The sequence below is a fragment of the Hyperolius riggenbachi genome, chromosome 1 (assembly GCF_040937935.1).
Source record: "Hyperolius riggenbachi isolate aHypRig1 chromosome 1, aHypRig1.pri, whole genome shotgun sequence".
In the NCBI taxonomy this organism is placed as follows: Eukaryota; Metazoa; Chordata; class Amphibia; order Anura; family Hyperoliidae; genus Hyperolius; species Hyperolius riggenbachi.
The window spans coordinates 414,694,109-414,720,995 of NC_090646.1; the positions used below are offsets into that span (position 1 = coordinate 414,694,109).

At 41.8% G+C, this 26,887-nt stretch overlaps 1 protein-coding gene across 2 annotated transcripts in view; it reads left to right on the forward strand.

Annotated features, from left to right (window-relative positions):
- Positions 1-26,887, forward strand: part of MAMDC2 (MAM domain containing 2) — a 96,920-nt gene that overhangs the window by 65,162 nt on the left and 4,871 nt on the right. Inside the window, exons 7-13 of one of the 2 annotated variants that reach the window (XM_068271408.1) lie at positions 7,198-7,291; positions 10,321-10,461; positions 16,574-16,839; positions 18,799-18,892; positions 20,206-20,358; positions 22,693-22,955; positions 25,772-25,856. In XM_068271408.1, the coding sequence (XP_068127509.1) occupies positions 7,198-7,291; positions 10,321-10,461; positions 16,574-16,839; positions 18,799-18,892; positions 20,206-20,358; positions 22,693-22,955; positions 25,772-25,856 (1,096 nt within the window). Of the gene's footprint in view, positions 1-7,197; positions 7,292-10,320; positions 10,462-16,573; positions 16,840-18,798; positions 18,893-20,205; positions 20,359-22,692; positions 22,956-25,771; positions 25,857-26,887 lie in introns of those variants that run through there. The other variant, XM_068271409.1, reaches the window with a different exon arrangement.

Here is a 26,887-nt window from a genome sequence, read left to right on the forward strand (position 1 = left end):
CGCCGGAACCGGAAGATCGTGCGTTCCACCGCGGCCTCTCATTGCCAGGAAAACAATGTAACCACTGGCAATGTAAGAAGCCGCCGCTAGATGGCGCCAAAACATAAAAAGCATATGACAGTTCAGTATGGGGGATTCTCATCTCCCATACCAGAAACCGTCACATTTTGGCCTGGAAGAAAGATTACTCTTTAAATTAAAAAGTACAGGCAACAATATAAATAATGGTGGATAGTGGTGTTGATAATGAAATGCATAAAGGGGGGGAGGGAAGAGGAACACGTGCGGGTGCATGCGCAATGGCCACCAAGGAATAAAGTCCTATTAAGGTCTGCCACCGCACATCCACCTACACCCCATCCACCCCTACAGACATCACACCATCCTAAGGGGAAAGGGGAGGAGAAGAAGGACCATGAGATAATTTATACTATCTCTCATAGTGCTCGTTTACATTTTGGCTATTCAGTTCCCACTACTCACTCCCACGTGTTCCCACCTATTCTGACTGTACTAACTAAAAACAACAATAAAACAAAGTACAATTAGACATGTGACTCTTTCCATAATAACTATCTAGGAAGGGTGTATTCTCCACAGGCAGCTCCCTACACCTAAGTTCAGGGGTCAAGAAAACAGGCCATGTCCACATAATCATTTAGTCCCAACGCGCCCATGGCATCAGTTCTAATAATCCATTGGGTTTCTTTTCTCAGCAGCATTTTCTTCCTATCTCCACCTCTATGTGGTGTCATGACCTGTTCCAATCCAGCAAATCGTAAACATCCTGGGTTTCCATCATGTTGTAACCTAACATGTTCTATCAAGCGGGGACAGCCCTTCCCTGATCCTATAGATCCCAGGTGCCTTTGTATTCTTTCTTTGAGTTTTCTGGTCGTCATGCCAACATAAAAACGCTGGCACGAGCACCAGATAATATATACCACATACCTCGTCTGGCATGTAATTAAGGTTTTCAACCTGTTCTCTACCGGGCCTACTTTCAAACTCTTTCCCTGCTCCATTTGGGGACATACAGAACAATGTCCACACCTATAGTTGCCTTGTGGCTGCATTTTCTCCAGCCAATTCTGTTTTCTAGGGGTCCTGAACTCACTACTAGTTAGATGGTTTCCCAATGTTGGAGCTCTCTTGAAGGTAATTAAAGGGGGTTCTTTGTATATTTTCCCTAAAATGGGGTCTCTTTCAATGATTTTCCAATTTTTCAAAATACTCTTTTTTACTTCTCTGGCCATCGGTGTATACTCAAAGGTGAAGGTGAGACGTTCATCTGTTCTCTCTTGTTTTTTATTTTTCCTTACTATCAGATTTTTCCTATCCACTCTTTGTGCCTTCATCCAGGCTTCATCTAATTGTTTCTGGTTATATCCTCTTTTCTCTAGGTTCGATTTGAGTTCTTGTGCCTGTTCCATGAAGTCCTCTTCATTTGTATTATTTCGCCTAAGGCGCAAAAATTGGCTATATGGCAGGGATTTAAATACATGTTCCGGATGGTAACTTTCTCTGTGTAACAGGGTGTTCCCTGTAATTGGTTTTTTATAACCTTTTGAAGTAATAAATCCATTCTGTATTCGGATACATAGGTCCAGGTATGCCACTTCCTTAGTGCTGTAGACATAGGTGAATTGCATATTATTTTTTCCAGTGTTCAGGTATTCAAAAAACTCCTTAAACATGTCCTCGGTCCCGGTCCAAAACACCAGGACGTCATCTACAAATCTGGACCATCTCCTGAGGCATGCGCCATGGGGTACACCCGGGCCATACACGTATAACTCCTCCCACCATGCCAAAAACAAATTGGCATACGTGCATGACACGGATGTTCCCATGGCGGTGCCCGACAGCTGCCAAAACCACCTGCCGTCGTACATAAAGGCATTGTGAGTGAGTATGAACATAAGGCATTCACAAACATATTCAATGTAACAGTCATCTTTGTTTGTTTTCTTGAGGAAATGTCTAACCGCCGTTACACCATCTACATGTGGTATTCTATTATATAAGTTCACCACATCAATGGTTATTAGGGCATCCCCTTCCCCCCAGGGCACCCCTTCTATGCTTTTCAGCACGTCCAGGGTGTCCTGCAGGTGGGATGGAACCTGTTTGAGCAGAGGCCTCAGGAGATGGTCCAAATACCTTGATAGTCTCTCGGTTAGAGACCCTATAACGGAGACTATCGGACGTCCCGGTGGTTTGTCCCGGGACTTGTGGATCTTAGGTAGGTGGTACCATATGGGTTTCCTCGGGTATTCCGGTAGCAGATCTTCTGCAAATTTTTGACTTAGATACCCATATTCTACGCCCCTCCTGAGTAAAGACTGCAATGCTCCCTTAAATCGTCCACCTGCAGGACACCCTGGACGTGCTGAAAAGCATAGAAGGGGTGCCCTGGGGGGAAGGGGATGCCCTAATAACCATTGATGTGGTGAACTTATATAATAGAATACCACATGTAGATGGTGTAACGGCGGTTAGACATTTCCTCAAGAAAACAAACAAAGATGACTGTTACATTGAATATGTTTGTGAATGCCTTATGTTCATACTCACTCACAATGCCTTTATGTACGACGGCAGGTGGTTTTGGCAGCTGTCGGGCACCGCCATGGAAACATCCGTGTCATGCACGTATGCCAATTTGTTTTTGGCATGGTGGGAGGAGTTATACGTGTATGGCCCGGGTGTACCCCATGGCGCATGCCTCAGGAGATGGTCCAGATTTGTAGATGACGTCCTGGTGTTTTGGACCGGGACCGAGGACATGTTTAAGGAGTTTTTTGAATACCTGAACACTGGAAAAAATAATATGCAATTCACCTATGTCTACAGCACTAAGGAAGTGGCATACCTGGACCTATGTATCCGAATACAGAATGGATTTATTACTTCAAAAGGTTATAAAAAACCAATTACAGGGAACACCCTGTTACACAGAGAAAGTTACCATCCGGAACATGTATTTAAATCCCTGCCATATAGCCAATTTTTGCGCCTTAGGCGAAATAATACAAATGAAGAGGACTTCATGGAACAGGCACAAGAACTCAAATCGAACCTAGAGAAAAGAGGATATAACCAGAAACAATTAGATGAAGCCTGGATGAAGGCACAAAGAGTGGATAGGAAAAATCTGATAGTAAGGAAAAATAAAAAACAAGAGAGAACAGATGAACGTCTCACCTTCACCTTTGAGTATACACCGATGGCCAGAGAAGTAAAAAAGAGTATTTTGAAAAATTGGAAAATCATTGAAAGAGACCCCATTTTAGGGAAAATATACAAAGAACCCCCTTTAATTACCTTCAAGAGAGCTCCAACATTGGGAAACCATCTAACTAGTAGTGAGTTCAGGACCCCTAGAAAACAGAATTGGCTGGAGAAAATGCAGCCACAAGGCAACTATAGGTGTGGACATTGTTCTGTATGTCCCCAAATGGAGCAGGGAAAGAGTTTGAAAGTAGGCCCGGTAGAGAACAGGTTGAAAACCTTAATTACATGCCAGACGAGGTATGTGGTATATATTATCTGGTGCTCGTGCCAGCGTTTTTATGTTGGCATGACGACCAGAAAACTCAAAGAAAGAATACAAAGGCACCTGGGATCTATAGGATCAGGGAAGGGCTGTCCCCGCTTGATAGAACATGTTAGGTTACAACATGATGGAAACCCAGGATGTTTACGATTTGCTGGATTGGAACAGGTCATGACACCACATAGAGGTGGAGATAGGAAGAAAATGCTGCTGAGAAAAGAAACCCAATGGATTATTAGAACTGATGCCATGGGCGCGTTGGGACTAAATGATTATGTGGACATGGCCTGTTTTCTTGACCCCTGAACTTAGGTGTAGGGAGCTGCCTGTGGAGAATACACCCTTCCTAGATAGTTATTATGGAAAGAGTCACATGTCTAATTGTACTTTGTTTTATTGTTGTTTTTAGTTAGTACAGTCAGAATAGGTGGGAACACGTGGGAGTGAGTAGTGGGAACTGAATAGCCAAAATGTAAACGAGCACTATGAGAGATAGTATAAATTATCTCATGGTCCTTCTTCTCCTCCCCTTTCCCCTTAGGATGGTGTGATGTCTGTAGGGGTGGATGGGGTGTAGGTGGATGTGCGGTGGCAGACCTTAATAGGACTTTATTCCTTGGTGGCCATTGCGCATGCACCCGCACGTGTTCCTCTTCCCTCCCCCCCTTTATGCATTTCATTATCAACACCACTATCCACCATTATTTATATTGTTGCCTGTACTTTTTAATTTAAAGAGTAATCTTTCTTCCAGGCCAAAATGTGACGGTTTCTGGTATGGGAGATGAGAATCCCCCATACTGAACTGTCATATGCTTTTTATGTTTTGGCGCCATCTAGCGGCGGCTTCTTACATTGCCAGTGGTTACATTGTTTTCCTGGCAATGAGAGGCCGCGGTGGAACGCACGATCTTCCGGTTCCGGCGTGACGTCGATCAAGCGACAGCCGGCCGGGGATTCGGCGAGCGGCGGTGATTAAGCACGCAAGCGGGAGGGAGGATATCCCTATAAATGATTCCAAAAATGGATGCCGCAGCGTTCAGAGAGCCTCTGAGGACGCTCAGTGAGCGAAACGGTCGTCAGGCCCCACACCGCTCCCACCAACCCCACAGCGCCCAAAGGACCTGGTAGGAACTTTCAGCATGATATTTATATGTATTTATTCAAGAGAAATTCTGAAGCCGCAAGAATAAAGCTTTTTTAGTGGAATGCAAGTGCCAAACTGCTCCTTCCTTTTTCCCTTTTTCATATGCATAAAGTATATTTAAAGAGGAGCTGTTAGGTATAAGGTCTCAGAGAAAATAAACACATATATCAGTAGCTAAAGATTGGCTGTACTTACATTACATATGCATTTCACTGTCCACGTTTGTACTTCACAGAATTTGTATATAGTATATGCAGAGATTGATGCTCCTGACAGCTCATGGCAGGTTCCATGTTTGTCTGTCTCCTATGAAGCCAAATGTGTCGTCATGTCCTGCCTGCTTCCTGATCACAGAAAAGCTCGTACTGAATAACACTAGTGTGCAGTGAATATTAATTAGCCATGTGGCTAGGAACAATAGCGGACTCCTGCAGTGTACTCTGCCCGGAGATTTTTCAGTGCTGTGCGCTGGACTGAGTTACAAGCTGCTGAAACTTGATCCTGTAACTTCTCCTTAGCAGCCGAGGGGAGGGCCCCAGAATGCTTTGCAGTATGGTATGCGGCTTGCGTCCTCTTGGGTCTAACAGCTTTGCTGATAAGCACACATCAAATGTAAGAGAGATTTTTATCTTCACTATTGTTTTTTTGGCTTCCATCTAAACTGTTTAACACAGGAGAATAGAGGTTTAAATTAGCTTCTGCAGCCTGACAGTTACTCTTTAAGGAGGAAAAAGACCAAGATCAAATATAGCATAGAAGCAGAGTCAGGGACAAATTCTATGAGGTTGATACGCTAAAGCCAATTGCCAAAAACAAGTGATTTTGTATTTAGTAAAGAAATACACTATGCATATGTGTGGGTGTATGGGTATTCACCTTATTTTCTACTGTATTTGGCTCTATCCGATTTTTAAAGCGCATGCAACTTGTTTATCACAAGAACTCTTTTCTTCTTCCATGCAGAACAGGGTCCTCCCTTTCCACTAGTGCGTTGAGTTGCACTGCATGCATGCTGTCTTTTTGGTGAGATTACCTTTCAGTGCAATTAAATGAGACTTTCTAATTGCATCACATCTGGACCATAAAGCAAGTGCTTGGCCCTATGCCTCTTTTACCCTATACGCTAAAAAACTGATGCTTTTTAACTTTTCACAGCAGTGCATTGTAAAAGTGTTTAAATAAAATGCATATAATGTGAACTGAGCATTAGAAAAACATTGACAATACCTTGCACGTCACCTGTTCTTTTAGTTATAACTGGCAGCAACTGTTGTAGTGTAAAAGGACCTTCAAACAAGGGTCTCCTTCCCCGAGTAATACCAAACAGGGTACTTATCCCTACCTCTAGTCATTTAAAATTAAATTCAAGTTTCTTTTGCTACTTAACATCTATTGTAAATAGCTAGGGCCTTATAAATGACTGCATTTACCTTTCAACCATATAGTAAGTGTCCTTCACAATATCACCATCACCTTTTCCTAAACACTAGTGGTTGGCAAGGGCCTCATGTCTACAGTACTGGATTAGGGTGTTGCCAAGGAGAAAAGTCGATAAAGGCTTTACTGCCTCCTTAGTATAGCATAGCACTTCCAATTTTAGGGAACACTTGGGCTGGTAGTATTCACAAACGAAAGCCCAGGGGCGTAGCAATAGGGGGTGCAGAGGTAGCGACCGCATCGGGGCCCTTGGGCCAGAGGGGCCCCGAAGGGCCCTCCCTCAACCACAGTATTAGCTCTCTATTCCTGTGCTCATAATAATCACTTCTATAGATACTTTGAATAGTGGTAATCATTAACACACTGTTCCCCATCCCCTTCTTGCACCTCTGACACTGTAGTTTCCATTGGCAGGTTTTGGTGCGCCGTATTAATTGTCATGTATAGAGTGCTTGGGGGGCCCCATTGTAAAACCTGCATCGGGGCCCACAGCTCCTTAGCTACGCCACTGCGAAAGCCCATAATTGTGGGCTCTAATAGCGCCCTAATAGAGTAACTGGCAGTACACACTGCCAGTAGTAACGGTAAAATTTGCGTGCGCTGTCTGTGCACGGCAATATTATTGCACATTTGTGCATTAAGCCCAATGTATTACAAGATATGCATCAGAGGATGGTAAGGATCTGGAACAATGTTTGAATAAATACTTGCAGTGTATATAGTATACAGTATGTGCCTTTTGAGGTTCATAGGCAAAATATTCGTTTTTATTTTTTAATCATTTGGTTGTGATTTTGGCTTTTCAATTACAGAAATCACATACTTGAAAAAAAAAATAACATAATTATTTCAGTATCACAGTTGTGTTTGAAGAAACTGTTCTTCCTTGTCCTTTCCCTGTATGACATTGGTTCATTTTTTTTTAAATATGGTAGTCTGCATTCATGTATTCAAATTCAAATAACGCATGCCATTAATTAAACTTTAATGTAGTAAAAAAAATGGGTTTGTTATGTTACAAAATGAAGACTAACTGTTTTATTATTAATTTCAGGTTGTTTTTGAAGTTGCATTTAATGGCATCCAAGCAGGATATGTTGCCGTAGATGATATTTCCTTTTCCTCAGAATACTGTAGCGGCGATAGAGGTATAAATATTTGTATTTTTATTCATATAGGGATAACAGGTGAATAGCTCTCTCTGATTAATGAAAAATATTACCTGACATAACTACGGTAATTGTGAATTTCATGACTATCTGTATGGAGGTTCTAGACCAGTGCTAGGGCCCGATTTCCTTAATATTTTAAGGAGGGCACTGGTTAATAGCTGCATGATCTTGGCATAGTACCTAGAAGTACCAGGATTTCCTGCACAGATGAGAAAGTATTGTTAGAACTAGCAGGGTGTTAGAGTGTTATGCACAAGTGCAGGCTGAATACAGATGATAAGGTAGGGAATCCGGATCCGAGACGAACGTTTACTCATTGCATAATTGTGTTCCTTTCCTATTGTTTATAGGGCATTCCTCAAGCCAAATACTTTTTTGTTTTTGTTTTAATGCTCTAATTCCCTATAAACTAAATAAACCACTCCCACAGGTTTTCAGAGAGCCAAGGCACTTTCAGACAGTAGCAAGGGCTCATGGGAGCTCAGTCTGGGCAGGAGGAGGGGGAGGTATTACTAGCCAGAGATTTCAGAGGCAGAGGGGAGGAGGGTGTAGGAGGGGGATTAGTTTTCTTTGCTCAAGATGCAGATAAGCCTGTTTCTGTGTAATGTTTACAAACAACATGTCTGCTGTCATTGTATCACAGGAAGAAATATTCTTATTCTATTAAAGCTGTTTGCAGCTAGATTTGCTGTGTAAACTATCTAAACTTTAACTAAGATATATAGATAAGTTACTTGTTATAGTTAGTTTTTCATCTCGGATCCGCTTTAGGGCCTATTTCCTCTACACGTGGATTCTGGATGCAGAAAACTGACTCCAATGAATGCCTATTAGAAATCTGCATCAGAAGAATCGTGTTTAGTGGAAACAGGCCCATAGACATTTATTGGAGTCAGTTTTTCTGCATCCAGAATCTGCATGTAGTGGAAACAGGCCCTAAAGGGATGAGGTTAGGGCTAGAGGTCAGCCTTAAAGGTCTTAGGGCTCATTCACACTATGTGCTGCGCTGTCAATTTTGACACAACGCACATAGTATAAGATTCATATGGCAACATGAAAGTCCATAGACTTCCATGTTACCATTCACACTACAGCTGTGCGTTCCCATGCGTTACGTTGTAACGCATCTGGGAACATTTTAACGCACGGTGCATACGATTCCCCGATGGGTACAGTTGCCGACGTCTACGCTTTAGCGCACCACAACGTGCATTCCGTGCGATCACTGTGAGTTGGCAGCCTATGCATGGAATCGCATTTGTGCATACGTTCTGTAGTGAGAATCAGCCCTTAGTATTTTTGGTACCAAGGATGCTAAGCGATTGCTAACTTTAAGCACTTGCAAATTCTAAAATGAGGTAATAAAGTTTTCACTCAGCAGGGTAAGAAAAAACTCACTTGGAGATAAACATTTTTTACAAAGAGGACTAAGATGGAATATCCATCTTGCTGCAAGCTTACATTTAAAACACTGTGCTGTGTTATTCCCTCAATACTACACCATATGCAATTCTCAGGGCTAGTCTCCTGTTCAATAAAGATATAGCAGTATGCAGTGTTTTGTGTGTTGCCTGTTGTACGACCATTAGTCTTGTTTCAATTGTATATAGCTATTACAATACACAGTACCGTTACAGAGGTTTTTCTTCTGCAGCTTTCAAAGTCCCGTTCCCTTTGTGCGTTAGATTTTGGCAAGTACGTTCACATTTGGCTTGTTAAGCATCTGATCTCATTGTTTGGTAACGGTGACAGCGGGGTTCATAAATACATTTCTGTTCCATAGCAGCTTGGTGCTTTCAAGTTCTGAGTACACATCCTTCTCCTTGCATTGGATTTATATTCCCTCTCTCATATTTTATCTGCTGAGAGATCATGGAAATTAAAAGAACATTATTGCATTTGTGATTTGGTCTCACGCTTTCTGTAAACAGCATTCCCATGAAAACAACATTCTGTGTAGTGTGAAGCATAATCATTTATTGTGAAGTTTTGTCTACAAGTCTCCAGAGCAGTTGCGTTCTGTAGAGTGTTTGGAAAATGCATGGGTGGTTTGTGATTACCATTAGTGACTATGGGCCAGGGACATACTGTAACTAGGGAGACCTGTCCAGATTTCTGCTTTTCAAACTTCCCTTCCAACAGTACTCATGATATACATAACCCAAATGCTCTGACAGGTCTCACTCTTATGATTATTTCCCAAACTAGACCCCATGTATATTGCACAAATCCCCACTACAAACCCACCACGTCCTACACACATTGTAAGCCCCCCCTTCCCCCCCCCCCCCCACGCACACAAACATACACACACATACTTATCTCCAGGCTCTCCTCAAATTGTATCCCCCCCACACACGCACACTCACACACGCACACTCACCACCAATTGAGGAGGGTTCTTTACCACCTAATAGGAGCCTTTAAAAATACCAGGCCAAAATTGATGGCTCACTTGTTCTGTCCCCACTGGAGATGCTTGGCAATCTCTGGGGAAGCCTTACTAAAGCAGTTTAATTGCTTTGAGATGAGGAGAGCAGTCGCACTAAACCAAAATGTATTGTCTGACTGATAGCAGGTAAGTACTTTAGGTGTGAAAAATGAAAGTGTCCCTTTAAATAAGCATGCATGGCAGAAGCAGCAGGAAGGAAGCATGTAATTGATCAGAAATGTACGGTGAGATCATGTAAGAAATACAGTAGATGAAAGATCTCTTTGGTATTCTATTTTTTTTATCCCTGAAGCTCTCAGGTTTGATAAATGATCCCCTGGTGTACAGTGCTCTTCGCTCTCTTTTGATGTTCCTTTTTGTTTTATGGCATGGTGAACCATGTTTTCTCCATTATATGAACACATTTGAACTGGAAACACTTGTGCTACTCAGATAAATACTGACTGCAACCACTTTCTGCTTAGGCCTTTGTTCTGTTACATACACGTTGGTGGTGGTGAGCACCTGCCCAGAACCTGTAATAATTCTTATATTCATTCCACTTGTGTTTCAGCGACTGCGTTCAATGCACAAGAAGCCGGATGTGATTTTGAGAATGGTCTCTGCAAGTTCCACCTGGGTGATAAAGATGGATGGAGCAGGGTGATTGTGAAGCCTAATATCTACAGAATGGGAGACCACACAACCGGCCTGGGTACATTATGAAAAGCACGCTCAGCGAGTAAAGTCATCCTTCATTGAGCTTTTTCATGATGACCATCTTTTCATTTCTTTCCCTTTCTCTATGGCACAATTTCCCATTTTTTTCCAGTATTATGGATGCTCAGGGCTTAGACCTACTAGGAGCGCTTTTGCACAGCTTGCCAATCTCCGGCGATTAGCAAAGTGTTACTTCAGTGGATCCCTATGAGGGTTGTCACTCTAGCAGCGTTGCGATTGCCGATCGATTGCAAATCGCTGCTTGCAGCAGTTAACGAGTGATCCTGAAGCAATCACATCAGTGGGTACAGTAGCCAATCCCGATCGCTCTGGAATTTGCTGTGAAATCGGGGCTTTTCCAGTATTTGCTAAATCACGGGTCATTTCCGATTGCTGCAAAGTGTCTGTAGTAGATCTCAGCCCTTAAAGTGGAACTCTAATTAAAACTTTCCATTCATGTTTCTGATAAAGTGAGGAAATGATGCATACCTGTACCTATTTACTTTACCTCCTTCTGAACTGGACTAACTGCAATTATGGACCTGATTCACAAACATTTGTGTTGCATAGCTCATAGTAAATGTAAATGTTAGTGCAAGTTACACAAATTGCCTAACTCGAGTTAAGCAAGTAAGGTCAGATCTTGTCAGATCTGCATGCTTGTTCAGGGTCTGTGGCTAAAAGTATTAGAGGCAGAGCATCACCAGGACAGCCAGGCAATCTGCATTGTTTAAAATAAAATATATATTTAAAATAAAATAAATATGTCAGCCTTCATATTCCTCCTCTCAGGTTCTTTTTAATGCCCATGTTAGAGGTAATGTATATATTGTTTGCATAACCATGTAGCTCGCATTACCCAGTGTACTGGTTAAGAGCTCTGCCTCTGATACAGGGGACCTGGGTTCAAATCTTAGCTTTTCCTGTTAGTCAGCACCTAATTGGACAAGACTCCCTAACGATGCTACTGCCTAGCGGCTGCAGCTCTGGCGCAATCCACCAGGAGAAAAGTGCAATATAATGTTCTGTGTCTTTTCTTGTCCTATTTCTTCCCAGTGCACTCTTTAAAAGGCAAGATTTGGCTGAAGGTCCAATGTGATATACAGGGCCGGATTTCTACATTTTACCACCCAAGGCCCACTGTCACCAGCCGCCCCCCTGACAACGTATGTAAATAAAATAGCGCTGCAAAAAAATGGCACAGGGTGATGCTGATGACGACATCTTGCTACTAAGTTTTAAATAACCTTAGTAACAAGATGTCATCGTGGCCATCTGCATATATTACCTGGTCCCAGTGATCACATCCCTCCTCCATTTCCTGGTTAGTTTGCGGTAGTCCTTCAGCTGGCCAATCACCATGCAGGGACTGACATCACATGGTGATTGGCTGGCTGCAGAACTACTGCAAACTAACTAGGACATGAAGGAGACACGATGGCTCAGGACCAGGTAATGTATGCCTTCACCCCTGCCTACTCTCACATGAACCCTCCACCTACCTCTTCCTAACCCCAAGACCCCCAGGTGCCTAAACATAGCCACTCCACCCCGGCTGCCTATCCCCCCGCCTAAGTTTACCTACTCCCCGTTTACCATAGGTGGCAATAGTCAAAGCCGCAATTAGCCATAATTTAACCTCCTTGCTAATCGTGGCCTTTACTATTTAGTATGGCGGTGCCATTTTTATAGGCCCCCTCCCATCAGTCTAGGTAGCTTTTTCACCAATCCCCCTTCCCTTCAAGAGAAGCTGAGACGAGAAGCGTCTTAGGTTCCATACTTGCCGGAGGCTAAGCAGCTGATCTGTCCCTTGCCGCAACTCCAGGGTCCCCTCCGTTGCAGATGCCGACCTCTTCTGCACAATCATGCAGGCACAGAAGATGCTGACCTGGCGACAGAGGGGACCCCGGAGCTGCAGCAAGGGACAGATCGGCTGCCAGGGGTTGAAGGCAGCCCCAGGCAAGTAGATCTTTTTTTTCCCCTCCGATGTTTCCTTTGAGCCCCCTTGAGGCTACTCATCCCTCGCCGTCTCCTCGGGTGGCTTCAGTCACCCGCAATAGTTCCTGAAAGCCTGGCCAAGTTGTGCTTTGTCGCACATGTACAGCCCAGCCAGGAGCGCTACCCTGTCACACTCCCCACCCTCAAAGTGTTCAGCGCCATGCGTGACAAATCGCAACTCAGCTAGGCTTTCGAGCACTATTGCGGATGACTGGAGTCACCTGAGGAGATGGCGAGGAATGAGCAGCCTCAAGGGGGCTTAAGGAAGCCCCAGGTAAGCTTCTGTCTCAGGTACGTACACTCTCAGTATAGGTAGCCATCACCCCCCTCCCTTCAGTATAAGTAGCCATCTCCCCCATCCCTCAGTGTAGGTAGCCACCCATCCTTCAGTATAGCTAGCTCTCCCCCATCCCCCTTCAGTACAGATAGCTTTCTCTCCCTTCTCCCCTTTTTTCAGTATAGGTAGCTGTCTCCTCCACCCACCCAGCAACCCTCCCTTTAGTATAGGTAGCGCTCTCTCCCATCCCCCCTCCCTTCAGTATAGCTTGCTGTCTCCACCATCCCACCTCCCTTCAGTGTAGTAGTCGTCCCCCCCCTCCCTAAAGTATATAGCTAGCTGTCTCCTACACATTAATCTTAAAACGCAGGCAGTACTTGACTTACAGCAGCCTGCTGAAGTATTTTCTCCCTTCGGAATCCATCACAGCAGACGGGGAGGGAGGTTCCGATCTTGCTCAGCGTCTGCACACTTGGGGTTCTGATACATCCATCAGCCCCAGCGGCACCGCGAGATCTCCCATCCACTACACACTTCTGGCTGGGCTCAGCCAGGCTGATGTCACTTACTTGACAAAGCGACCAGCCGGGTGAGTGATGGGCCCGCTGCGAGCTGGTGTACTGCATGGGTCTCGGGAGACAGAGTCTGCCTTCTGGCTGCTGCCGTGTCTCTCTCTCTCTCTCTGCAACATCGATACTTCTAGTAGCCGTGGCCGCCCCTTGCTAGCTGTTTACACAGTACAGAGCAAAGCAGGGCGGGCGGCTGCGGACTTGCACAGTAGCTGACACTGATAGTTATGGCGGCACCCGCCCCATGTATTTTAGCTAAATCTGCCGCCCTAGTCCTGTGCCTCGGAGGCATTTCCACAAATCCGGCTCTGGTGATATAGAATTACTAACTAACATTTCAGATTACATTAAGCTCAAAATCTTAATTTACTGAATTAGGTCCGAAACCCTGAATTCTTCCTCTATACGTTTGCCCAAAAGGAACCTGGGGCTATTTGACAAATGGTCATCAGACTTTTTCATTCAAATAATTTTTTAATAATTTGAACTTTTTATGCTATACTATTAGTAAATGTGGTGAACAACCTAGAACATTGAGGCCTCTTTCACAGTAGGATGTTGTGTTTCAGTGCGACTTTAACGCAAAGCATATACACTTTCACAGCATGACGTTAAAGTCGCACGTTAGAAAATGTATTTACTATGGAACGAAAACGGCGCATGCGGAACATTTTAAAAAAGGAAAAAAAAACATTACTGAGCATGTGCAACACAAGTAACGCAGCAGATTCATTTCTAAACGCACAGCATGCAGCACCTTCTAATAACGCTACACGTTACACACAAACGCAACGTGTGCACTGTGAATGTCACACAGACTTAATATTGCTGTGTGTTAGTCTGCGTTGAAACATTTTCTAACGTGCGACTTTAACGCCACACTGTTAAAGAGGTTTGACAGTTCTTCTTTTGAAACTGCAGTGCTTATTCTGCATATCTATAATCAGGATAAATGTAATTTTCAAATAAACCTGAAGATTAACTTTGTTACTGTTTACCATCCCCTCGAAGGTGGTGAAAAAGTGTCCAGAAACTTGATAGAAAGTGGATTAAAGCCTATCTGAGTAATTGGGACACAGATATTTAAGGTTATCAACACTCAATTTCACCCTGTTTCTGGGGTGGAGGGGACCAAACAGTAGGGCTTTCTGAGGTCATTTTACACCCCATGTGTTTAGGAAAATAAAAAAATGAAATTATCTCCTAGAATACTTCACTCTCATAATCCTCAAATGTTGCCTTAGGTTGCGTGTAGGTTTGCTCTGATTTACCCTAAATATTTTGCCTGGGTGCTCTCATGGGAGGGGAGGACATGATTACTTTGTGTCACCTGGTTGGTTGGTATAGCAACAGCTGATAACAACTATAACCATGGCCGCCGAATTTAATTGTCAGCATCTTCAGCTACCCACACACTATTTGGTTGCAACAGTGATTGTCCTGTAATCTACGAGTAAAAAAATCCTATCCCAATCAGGGGATGTCACCTGCAGGTTAAGTGGCGGGACAATTGTGGCAAGGGAACCATGATCTTTGCACAATTCAACGTTTGAATGTCACATTAAGCAAAAATATTGTATAGCTTTAGACTATGCCCCCAAAACATGAAACATCTAGATCCTGTACTTGCATATGATTGCACCAATTTCCCTCATTGTGTGCACAAAAGCAGCAAAGAGGCAATTTTAGAAGGAGAAAAAAATAGGTCGCAGCACAAATACATCATGATAAATGCTTCAGTAATAACTAGCAATAATAGCTACACTAATATTAGCATGGTTTAACATTTATGTCTACAGATAAATTTCTAATGATAAATTATGTAAATAGTATGCAATTATCATTATGATTATTGCAGTTTTCTTAATTTTAACCCTGTAACAGTGTAGCAAAACACATTGTAAACTTTTGAAGAAGAATATGGCAGAAAGCATAGGTTTGATGACCCATAGATCAAATTGGGCTTCATGAAGTGTAATATTTCAAACTGTCTGGGCCGCTTAGCGCTACCGTTTTGCGGAGGTGATTTTTCCACTATTTAACGCGGAAAAAAATCACTGGACAAATACGCATTCTTGGAGTGATTGCGATTAGTGCTTCTACAACATGCTAATTGCGATTGTTCCCGAATTGCCATAAAATGCTGCAGGTAACGCGTTTGGTGACTGCCGGCAATCGAGGCCGTGAGATCACTGGCATACACTTACTATTGCGCTAGCGCTTTAAAAAGTGCTAGCGCTTGGGCGATTAGAATGGGCCCTGAGTCTGGCTGTTGGATGACGTGTCTTACAAGCAGCTGTAAATGATCAACCATTTGTGTTCCCAATATCATACAAAACACTCCCACACCAGACTTCCAAGAAGATGGTCAGGTCTAGACAGAGCATGTAGAATGACATCTAAGTAAATGGAGGTGGAGCTGCACAAACGCAAATGTTGTGCCAGACTACTAAAGAAAAAGAAGCACTGACTATGCCTCTACTTTGAATTTACTTGTAAATGCATGAGTAAGTGACGGGATACTTTAATGTTCAATTTCATGGAAATATTTTACTTTTGCATGTCACATAAAGGGGTTAAAAAGTCTTTGAAGTTTGAAGTTTTATTTACACCTGTTCTCTCATCTGGGATACTTTCCTTCACTTTCTGTACTAACATAGGTTAACCTCCCCACTGTGTAGAGAGAGAGAGAGAGCGCGCAACAAACATCATCTCGTTTTTGTAGAGTGGGAAAGAGGTAAATGTCTGAAATGCATTCCCTCATTTTTTGTCTCTTGGTCCCAAAGACAGGAAATAAGAGGGAAATGTCTCCAATGAGGACTATGTCAGTAGTAACAAACCAGAAGAGGTTAAACATTTACTTTTTGGAGTTTGACTAAATATTTCTGAAAATGTGGACTAATGTATTAGCTGGCCCGTTCTTGTAATGTGCCCACATTGTCCCAATATGGGTTATATCTTGGGGTGCCTCCCCTCCTGCCCTCTCCTTCTACCCTTCTCACAAGACAGATACAACCAGTACACTCTGTGTACGTGTTTTTGTTCTACCTTCCTTGTTGTGAAGGCTATATATGTTTTATTTTCTGCTATACCGGCTTTCCAGTGCTGTTAGTACAGTATATGTATAAAAATCAATACAATTTTCCATATAAAAATGTTTTTCCTGAAAATGAACAAGAAAGCATTTTAGGAAGACTCCTTATATGAGTGGAAGTATGTAGGAGGACATACATTGTGTGATGTGTCAACTGTAACTATTGCAGGTCATTTCATGCTGGCCAGCACAAGGTTTACTTCTCCCTCTGCTTCTTTTGGACGTCTGTATGGCCCTTCATTGCCAGGAAATATGCAATACTGCCTGCGATTCTTTTACACATTGTATGGATTTTCTAAATCGAATGACGTCTTGGCTGTGTACATCTTAGAAGAGAACCACGTTGTTCAAGAAAAAATCTGGTCTGTTAGGGAGTCACCGAGAGGACTCTGGATGCAAGCCGAAATCAGTATTCATAAGCCTATGACATGCCAGGTACTATAATTATTATTAATAATTAAAAGTATATAATTGTAATTGACTTTGCAACATTGATACCTAATTAGACACAAAGCATTTTTAGACATTCAGTTTTGCTTATAGCAGAAATGTTGACGTTATTTCGGTATTTGGATTTAATGAGCAGACAGCTCCTTCTGGTTCTGGTTCACTCCACCATCCAACCTGACATAAGTATTCATTTCCATTAGTGCACAGGTTGAGCAATAGTCAACCCACCGGACTTCATGACAGCCTCTGCTTGAGTGCACAGTCTGGAGTATAGTCAAGTGACACAGAAGAGTCATGGCTATGAGCTCTGTGACTGGACTTTTAATGGGAGAAGCCCAGAACAAGGAGGACTATGTTTTTTTTTATGAGTGCAGCAGAGAGGGTGTTAGAGGGTGTTCCTTAGTCTTAGCTGGTCATATGTCAAGAGTGACAAAAATTGGCTTTAAAGAGAGACATTCATGAATGGGAAATTTTACCATTCAGAAATAGATACAGAAATAACTCTCTAATCCATTATTTAAATCTTCAACTCCCACTTAGGACCTGTACACACTGCTGCTCTTGCCCTGCGCTTTTAAAATCGAATGCGTTTTTTAATCGCAAGGTCTTTTAAAAAATCATCAAAATCGGGAAGACCTGTACACACTGATGCGATTTTTCTATTTTCATGAAGGCTTTGCGATTTAAAAAATCGAGTACGATTGTGTGTACAGGCCCAGCTGTATTATCCCCTGCACTTCCACAGACCAGTAACTAACATTCTGTATGGGTAGTCAAAAAGTTATACCCTGTTAGCAGCTCAAAAAAAAAATTTGTGGGTTAAAGAGACTCCGTAACAAAAATTGCATCCTGTTTTTTATCATCCTACAAGTTCCAAAAGCTATTCTAATGTGTTCTGGCTTAGTGCAGCACTTTCTACTATCACAGTCTCTGTAATAAATCAATGTATCTTTCCCCTGTCAGACTTGTCGGCCTGTGTCTGGAAGGCTGCCAAGTTCTTCAGTGTTGTGGTTCTGCTATGAACTCCCCCTTCCAGGCCCCTCTATGCACACTGCCTGTGTATTATTTAGATTAGGGCAGCTTCTCTCTTCTCTCTTATCTTTTACAAGCTGGATAAATCGTCCTCTGAGCTGGCTGGGCTTTCACATACTGAGGAATTACAGACAAAGGCAAAGCTGTTTGCAGGAAGAAAGGAGCAGCCTGAAACTTCAGTGCATGAGAGCTGAAGGGGGAAAGAAACACACAAATGATCTCTTGAGATTCAAAAGGAAGGGTGTATACAGCCTGCTTGTGTATGGATGTATTTTCTATGTGTGGACATACTGTACATCAACCTACTTCCTGTTTTGGTGGCTATTTTGTTTGTTTAGAAACAAACTTTTTAAAACTGTTTTTAACCACTTTTAATGCGTCGAGGAGCGGCGAAATTGTGACAGAGGGTAATAGGAGATGTCCCCTAACGCACTGGTATGTTTACTTTTGTGCGATTTTAACAATACAGATTCTCTTTAAGGAGGAGAGTGCAGGTGTACACTGCTGCTTATTTTTTGGAAGAGGTACAGTAGTGATTTGTAAAGGTTTTCTAGCTTGTCATCCCTTTGTGCATTGTCAAGTGCAGAACCTAGACTTAAGATTGAAAGTTCTAAAATCTCAGCAACCTTCTGGTTGGAGGAGTGCTTTGATAATCCCTATGACAGTTGTAAATAACTTTATTTTCATCCAAGTGTCACATTGAGCTATTAACTTTGGTAGGATTTGGGCTTTTTATCACCATTCCTAGTCTGATGGGCAGGGTGAAGAGAACTTTAGAAAAATGTATTCATATTCAGCATTTTACATATTAACTGTATACCAAAAAAAAGAAAGAAAAAGAAGACAAATGTAATGTATGTTTTTGTTTGTCCATAGTAACGAAAGCATGAGTACAATGGTCTTTCTTTTCAGGTGGTGTTTGCAAGTTGGTGTAAAAACTTTTGGGACTGCTCTCTTGCAGCAATCGATGATATTACAGTGAGCCTTGGAAATTGCCATCTAGCAGGTAAAACTAAAGAAGAAACAAGCAGAATGGACCTTATAATATAGAAACAGATGCATCCATTATTCATTATACACATTTTTATGACTGTGAGGTAATATTCACATAGGTGCTGAGAAGAGATGGACTATAAGATGCTAATTTCACCTGATATGCAAATTGTATTCATCTTGGAAGCCAGTCAGATGCACTTTTTGCTGTTATTGATTCACCCAATTCTAATCTGCACACCAATTCATATGGAATTATTAGCATCTCTAATGCTGACTGGAGAAGCCCATCCAGTACCCAGTATACCTTATTTTTCCTTTACATAGCAGTGGGATGTTCTGCAGAACTCTACAGAGTACATAGAACACCGAGCTGCAATATGAGATGACAATGTGCATTAGGCCCTGTTCACACTTGCGTTTTGGTAAGTAAACGAACTGGATCCTGATCGGATCAGGACCTGATCCTGATCAGAACCGTACCGTTCCGATCCGGATCTGGTCCGTTTGTATCAGGCATGCATCAGGCTGCCATCCGGATCCGTGGGCAAAAAATAGTTAAATTTAGATAAGAAAATGTTGGGGTCAGCAGAAGGTGCACCTGGTACACCTGTAGAATCAGGTTCCTCCGCTGTAGGCCTCACCTCCACCTCCGACATTCTGCCAAACAGCTCCAGCACGTCTGTCACTGCTGCTCCACTCCAGACATGCTTGGCCCATGTGTCCCCATCCGAAATGGCCGCTTGGATACGCATAGGGAGTGGGGTAGAACGTCAGGTTTTTGTAGGCAGTGTGTTCTGTGCCTTCCGTTCCCCATTGGTTTCTGTGTTCCGGATGGTGCTGTCAGGCTCAGGTCCGGCTCCGGTCCGGGTGCGTGGGCCGGAGATCCAGACCCAAAAAATAGCGCATGTTGGAAAAGAGTCCGGAGTCCGGATCCGGCTCCGTACTGTACAGAACGGACACATGTGAACGTCCGCATAGACTTTACATTGCTATGCGGAACGTACGTTCCGTTTGTGCAGTATGCGGTCCGGATCAGATCCGGAAAATCCGGATAGCGAATGCTAATGTGAACCGGGCCAAAGTGAAACAGTTATTTTGGTGTGTAAATAATGGAAGGGATGAGCTCAAGTGAAGGAACGTTTAGTGCAGGTTTGCCTCAAGCACCTGTCAGGTTCATTCTGCATTTAATTCTTCTCTGTCAATTCCAGTAAGTCATATGGAGAAACACTCACAACAAAGAGGCCTATGTCCCGTTGTTCAGAAATGGTTTTGTGTCTTCGCTTGTGACTTCACTTGTGGTTTCTTTGCTTTGGCTTATTGCAGCAAGGATGCCTGAGCTGCCCGGGAAGTGTAACTTTGAAAGAGATGACTGTGGATTTCACCAGGAATGGCAAAGAAGAGGTATTTGGCACAGGATACGAGGGGGGACGCCTACATCTTACACTGGACCAAAAGGAGATCACACTACTGGGGTAGGTGAGTTCCACAGTATTGTTATGGTTGGAAATCCTTAATCCTTGGGACAAAATTAATGATACAAGAAACAGTTTTCAGTCTTGATGATCTCTTGCTTATCTCAAAGAGAAACCTATCATTGGAAAGGCTATTTGAGTTTTGTTGCTAATTGTATAACTTAGGAAATGAGGATGCAAGGTACTTTGAAACAATTTCTTATCTTGGCCATACATGATTATACAGTATTGATTGTACAGACATGTTTAAACTTACCATGACTATGAAGTATGGGAGTCTACCTCAGCAATCTCTTTTAGGGAAAGTTCAGCTGTTATACAACTGTGTAGTGAGATTTAATAGAATTGTACAATCAAGATTGTTCGGCATATTGCCAGCTTTTAAAAATCTGGACTAGAGCCAACAATACGTTGCAATCTGTACATTAGTGGTTATAATCTTAGATGCCCATTTGTATTCTTCACTATTCAACCTCAGTGGTAAGTACTCCCAGTTTACATTGCAGCACCAAGTTGGGGGAGGATTAGCTTTCTCATGAGAGTTACAACCATCTACCCAGCCCAGAGGGGTTCCTAATAACGTCCTGCCCATAAGACACCTCCGTCATCAGTACATGACACCAGGTGGCCTACAAGAAGAAAATAGGAACCTACCTGATGACATGACATCAGTGTTGCTTGCATGGACCAAACTCATGAGGAACCATATCTATGATCCATTTTTTAGATCTGTAGGTTATACTGGTAAAAATCATGTACTAAACAAGTGTTCACAGATCTGGACCTTGCAAATCTAACAGCTGATCAAACTGAAAGGTGCTGTAAATATAGGTAATCAACTAACCCTGTTTAAAATAAACCTACATCTTACTTCAACAAAAACAGGTTCGCATGACATATGGTATACTTTCTACATGCTATGAATGTGCTTCTTATTTTGAAGTGTCCCTCCAAATAAATTCTAAAATGTATCTCTAGGGAGAAAAGTAGATACTCGCCTCCCCAGTTTTCTTATTCTTCACTGTCCAGGTGTCTTATCTCCCTTATCCGCTGTGAAGTCTTCTGTGACTGTTTGCTCTGTCTTTTGTGTAATTATTTTTAAACAACTAACTGGTCTCCTACTGTCTATAGAGGCCCTGTCCTCTTTTTTTGTTTTTCTTTGTTACCAGTGACTGCTGATTTGAATGGGTAATTATTGGAGTTATACTGTCAGTAAATTCTCTGCATATCAAGAGTTTACAGCGCTCCTCCCATTCATTTGCCAATAACGTTATCACTTCTTTTCACACCTAAATCTACACATTGCTTTTTTTTCGCCACAAATTGGGCTCTCTATGGGTAGTACTTTTTGCTAAGAATTATTTTATTCTGTAGGCATTTTAATGGGTAAAATAAAAAAAAAAAACAATTAAAACATTTCCTTAGTTTTCAGCCATTATAGTTTTAAAATTAAACATGTGACTGTGGATAAAACCCAAACATTTTATTTGGCCATTTGTCCCAGTTATTACAATGTTTAAATTATGTCCCAAGTACAATATATGGCGACAATATTTTATTTGATAATAAAGGTGTATTTTTCCGTTTTGTATTTGTTTATACAACATCATTAATTGCAAGCCCTTATTTGCAAAAATAACAGTAATATACCCACATGACAAACATATTAAAAAGTTGATTCCCTAAGTTATCTATGTATGTATTCTTTTAAATGCTTTTTACAAGTGTTTTATTTTAATTACTCTGGGCCACTAGATATCCCCACACTATTCACAGTACACAGGACGTTTTATTACTTTCACTTTCAGAATTACCACCGGCATCTCGCTGATGCCGGTGATCATTCAATACAGGCACTTTGATCGGCACTGGGGACACCTGTTCCCACTCACCAATCAGTGTCCTAATGGGAGGCAAAAGAAACACACGAGATAGGCGATCATGGTGCAGTACGTATATCTATGCCCCTGGATCAAAGATCCAGGGGCATAGATATACTGTTGCTGAAGTATGAACTGATTAACTGGCTCTAAAATATAATTTATTGAAACCCAGCAGCATTTTTTTCCTATCACCTGAGTGAATGTCTGTGCCATATACTTACTGCAAAAAAAGAAATAAAATGTGTCATGCAAATTGAAACCCGATTGTATAATCTTTGTGTAGTTGTACAGATTGAAAATAATTTGAATACATTGTTTTGGTAGGGCTTTACACAACATAAATTTGGTAAAACTGTACAGTTACATTGTAAGATATATTGCTGGCACCACACTGCCAGGAAAGCCAAACTATCAGTTTTAGTATGTAATATTTGTTTTCTTTTAATCTATTTAAGGGTACTACATGTACATTGAAGCCACCAACATGGTCTATGGACAGAAATCAAGACTTATTTCTAAGTCACTCCGAGCTATCCATGGAAAGCAGTGCTTAACATTTTTTTACCATATGTATGGTGCTGGTACTGGGCTGCTTAATGTCTACTTGAGAGAAGACACTGGCAGGTATAAGGATACACTTCTATGGAGTAGAAGAGGGGAACAGAGTATCAGTTGGCTTTCAGCACAGATAGAATATGAAAGTAACAAGCAGCACTGGGTAAGTTTTAAATCATTTCAAAGACCATTATAACTGTTATATTATGTGAATCTAAAAGAAGAAAAAAGTAATACTTACATCTCACCTACACACGAGTGGGGTGGTGGTGTTGGTGGGGGGGAGGTGTTAGAGAAAAAGACACATAAGCCTCGAATCATAGAGCACAGTGCGGTATGTGTAAAGTGCTCTGTAAATCACGCATTCGGTATTTTAGACTTTTGTGTGCTAATTCATAAAAATGTTCACAGGTGCAGTAGAATTTCAGTAATTTACCGGCTTCAACAGACAAAAACTCAGTGCAGTGAGGGCATTACAATAGTAAGAGGCATCCGACATCGCTTTAGATGTACATGTTTTGCTATACTGTTTGTAACACTGCCTCTGCTCGCTTTGAATCTATCTATTAGTCTTTTTTTAACATTTTATTTATTTGCCACAGCTTAGATGAACTTCCAGGAGACATTACACATGCCCTGCTTAGGTGATTTCCCCACTAGCTACTCCGCATCTTCAAACAGGAACCTAAGAGGTTAAACTGCCGAAGGGCGGCAGGGGAAACCTCTTTTGTTCCGTGATCTCTCTGCTCACTGTCTGGGGGTAGAAAAGCTAACACCTGCCAGAGAAGGCTTCGGGTCCTATCAAAATGTATCATCCCGGCTTGCAGGACACAGGGGCTGTTTCTATTAACTTCTGCTCTTGTCAGTCATAGCTTATCACTCTCTGCTTGTCTGAGTCATGCTGGCTTCCCACAGTATCCCACAGTCTCTGCACTTATTTCGCCACACCAGAGGTGGCGGTAAAATTTCAGGCTTTTACCACACGATCTAGTCTTTATGAATTGACATTTACTGACATTTGCTGAGGTATTTGTATTATACCATCACTGCTGCTCTCTTTCATGGAAAACTGGGTCATGACTGCTGAGCCTTTGCCTCCCTCTGCCCCCCCTCCCCCGATGGTTCTTTAGGGATACAGATGATTGCCAAGTGCAACTGGTGGTGCTGTGGTATGGCAGCTTCTGCTCATGGCTTTTGGACATTATCCCCCCATCCTTCCAGAACCTGTATGAGCCAAAACCAATTCTAGGTACAACCCCCTGTTTGTACTTGGTGAAATAAATTATTCTGATTCTGATTTACCGCACAAGTCGGTAATTTACCTCACTGCTCGGTAACTTCAGTTTTTCATGCGGTAACAGCCTTTATGAATTGACATTTTCCAAAGTGCTCGGTAAAGGCGGCTGTTTTCAGCATTACCAAATGCAGTAATGCTTAATGAATCGAGGCCATAGCATTGTACTGTGGAGAAGCCCAAAACAAACTATGGCTGCCTCACTTCCTAATAACACAAATTCCAGGCTGTGCTAATTACTATTCCCCCTCCGAGTCATAGCAACTCGAAGAGAGAAGTAATTCGGATTAGCTGTACGCGGACTATAGCATTGCTGCTATAGCAGTGTTGTACTCATGCGCTACCCTGCGCGCTAAGAAGCCCTGCCTCTGAAGAAATCACCTTAATGACATTCAATTGCTATCATAGAATTTGTGCATATGAAGTTATGAAGCTTCTTATTTTGGCCAACTATTGCCGGTGAAATTCGTCATGTAACATAAAAGTCACCCCCCAAAAATGTTTAATTTATCTCCCTTCATATTATATCTTGGATGAATGGGATGTCACTAGCTGCTGTTTTTTTTATAACGGCACTAGATTATTTCAGCAATAAAGGCCTATGCTGATCCTAGAACACTTTAACTACTAAACGGGCAAAATGGGGGATATGTAGTTTGCACTCTTTACGCTCCAGAACTTATAGTCCAAGGTTTGAATGTCCAAGACATTAACTGCATGGAATTTGTATGTTCTTGCTGTGATTGTGTGGATTTCATCCCATATTCCAGAAACATACTAGCAGCTACAGTTTGTGAACCCTTTAAATACTCTTTATTATTATATAAATATAAAACATCATCTGATTTATGTTCGGTTATGTATTTATTGGAAAAAAATTAATTCCAAAGAAAGTAATTTGTGCATTCTATATTTGGTGTGACCCCTTTGTGCAGCATACAGTAACTGCAACTGTTTGTGGTAACTGTTTATCAGTCCTGTTTGTAGGGTTACATGAACCAAACCCTTGAGGCCTTTTCACAGCATTTCAATTAAATTAAGGTCCGGACTTGGAACTGGCTATTTAAAAACATTCACTTCAGTCATCTCTAACCATTCTTTTATATAATGATTTGCTTGCATATGATCATTCCATTATTATTATTTTTTTTTTAGGTGTGTGTGTGTGTGTGTGTGGGGGGGGTCATTCCTTTAACTAAGTTTCATCATCAAATAATTTTTAAGTCACATTCATATACAAATATACCATTGTTTAAGACACTTGCAATCGCCACTGTATATTAGCTTCTTTCTAATATTGGCATTAGTCAATGGCTGATGTTAAGTTTATTACATTTGAGCTCCTCTTAAGGACAGTTAGTAATATGAATTGTTCAAAGTTCTGTAAAGTGCTGAGAAAAATATCAGTGCTTTGTAAATGCATAATAGTAATCACACCAGTAAAACAACTCTTTAATTGATTTTAATGACTCATTCATTTCCATTTGTTTTAATATGATTCTGTGTAATGTAACTGTCGTAATAAAGACCTTTTGAATAGCTATCCAGTTTTATTTGCACTATAAAGTACCCAGCTGAATTCCTTAATCAGATCATTTTTATGAGGATTGTGAGTCATTTGATGCTTCATAGAACATGTAAAGTACATAATAATATTAGCAATAATTTTCTTCTCACTTTAACAGATTGTATTTGAAGCCATACGTGGTATTTCTATACGAAGTGATATTGCACTTGATGATGTGTCCTTTCAGATTGGACCTTGCCAAGGTAAGACTGTTGTGTCAAGTGTTGGTTTGTCACTGTTTTGTCAGCTAAAGCTCTGTACACACATTAGATGAAACTCAGCCGACCCAGCTGATAACGACCGCCTCTGCCAAGAATCCAGTGTGTGTACAGCAGCTACGACCCCTCTTGACCACTAGGCCAACGATCCGTCCTGGGGATCACTTTGGCCAAGTGACTGCTGAGAGCATTATTCTACCCACTTACCCTGCCCACCATGTGATGTAATTTCCGAACGTAACATCTTTGCCAGTGTGAGTCAAAAGACTTTTGTTTTTTAAAGATTCATTATTTAAGAAAAATTTTCACAACAAAAAAGAGCAGTTCAGACAATTCCCTTTGTCGCTTAAGCCTCTAATGTTTCAACAAGCAAGCTTAAGGAAAGTTCAGACAATTCCACATTTGTTATTTAAACAGCAAATAGATTTGTGCAGCCAACAACGCGCAGTGTCGTCAGCATAAACCATCATGTACAACAAAATGTTGGCATAACATAAAACACAAAAAGAAAAAAATAAAATAAAGGAAGACATCACATTATAAATCATACGGTTCCCAATTGCACACGTGGCTGCCCCTGTGTGCACGACAGCCCTTATCAATAGACTTCATTTTGTAACACAGTGTAACACTGGTGATAGCTAGTGGTTGCTTTCTGCCTTTACAGTGTAAAGCAAGTGTAGAGACAGTCCCATGAGTCATTTTGTGCTTTACAGGCTATATATAGACAAGTTTACAATATTTATAGAAAAACAGGTAACATCAGTAGTAAAGGTATTGTGGAGCATCCAACAGATTGCCACTTGAACGATGTGCCCAGGCCCGGATCCAGCAGCACTCCGGATCAATCTTGCAAGCGTAGAGAGGAGCCGGCACCATCAGAAGTAATGTATTGCTCTTTTATTTCATCAAGGCATAACAGCAATTCAATGCGACGTTTCGAGGCGTACGCCTCTTTATCAAGCTTGCTGCATGTTAAATACACAGTAATACACATCCATATATATAGTACTGCC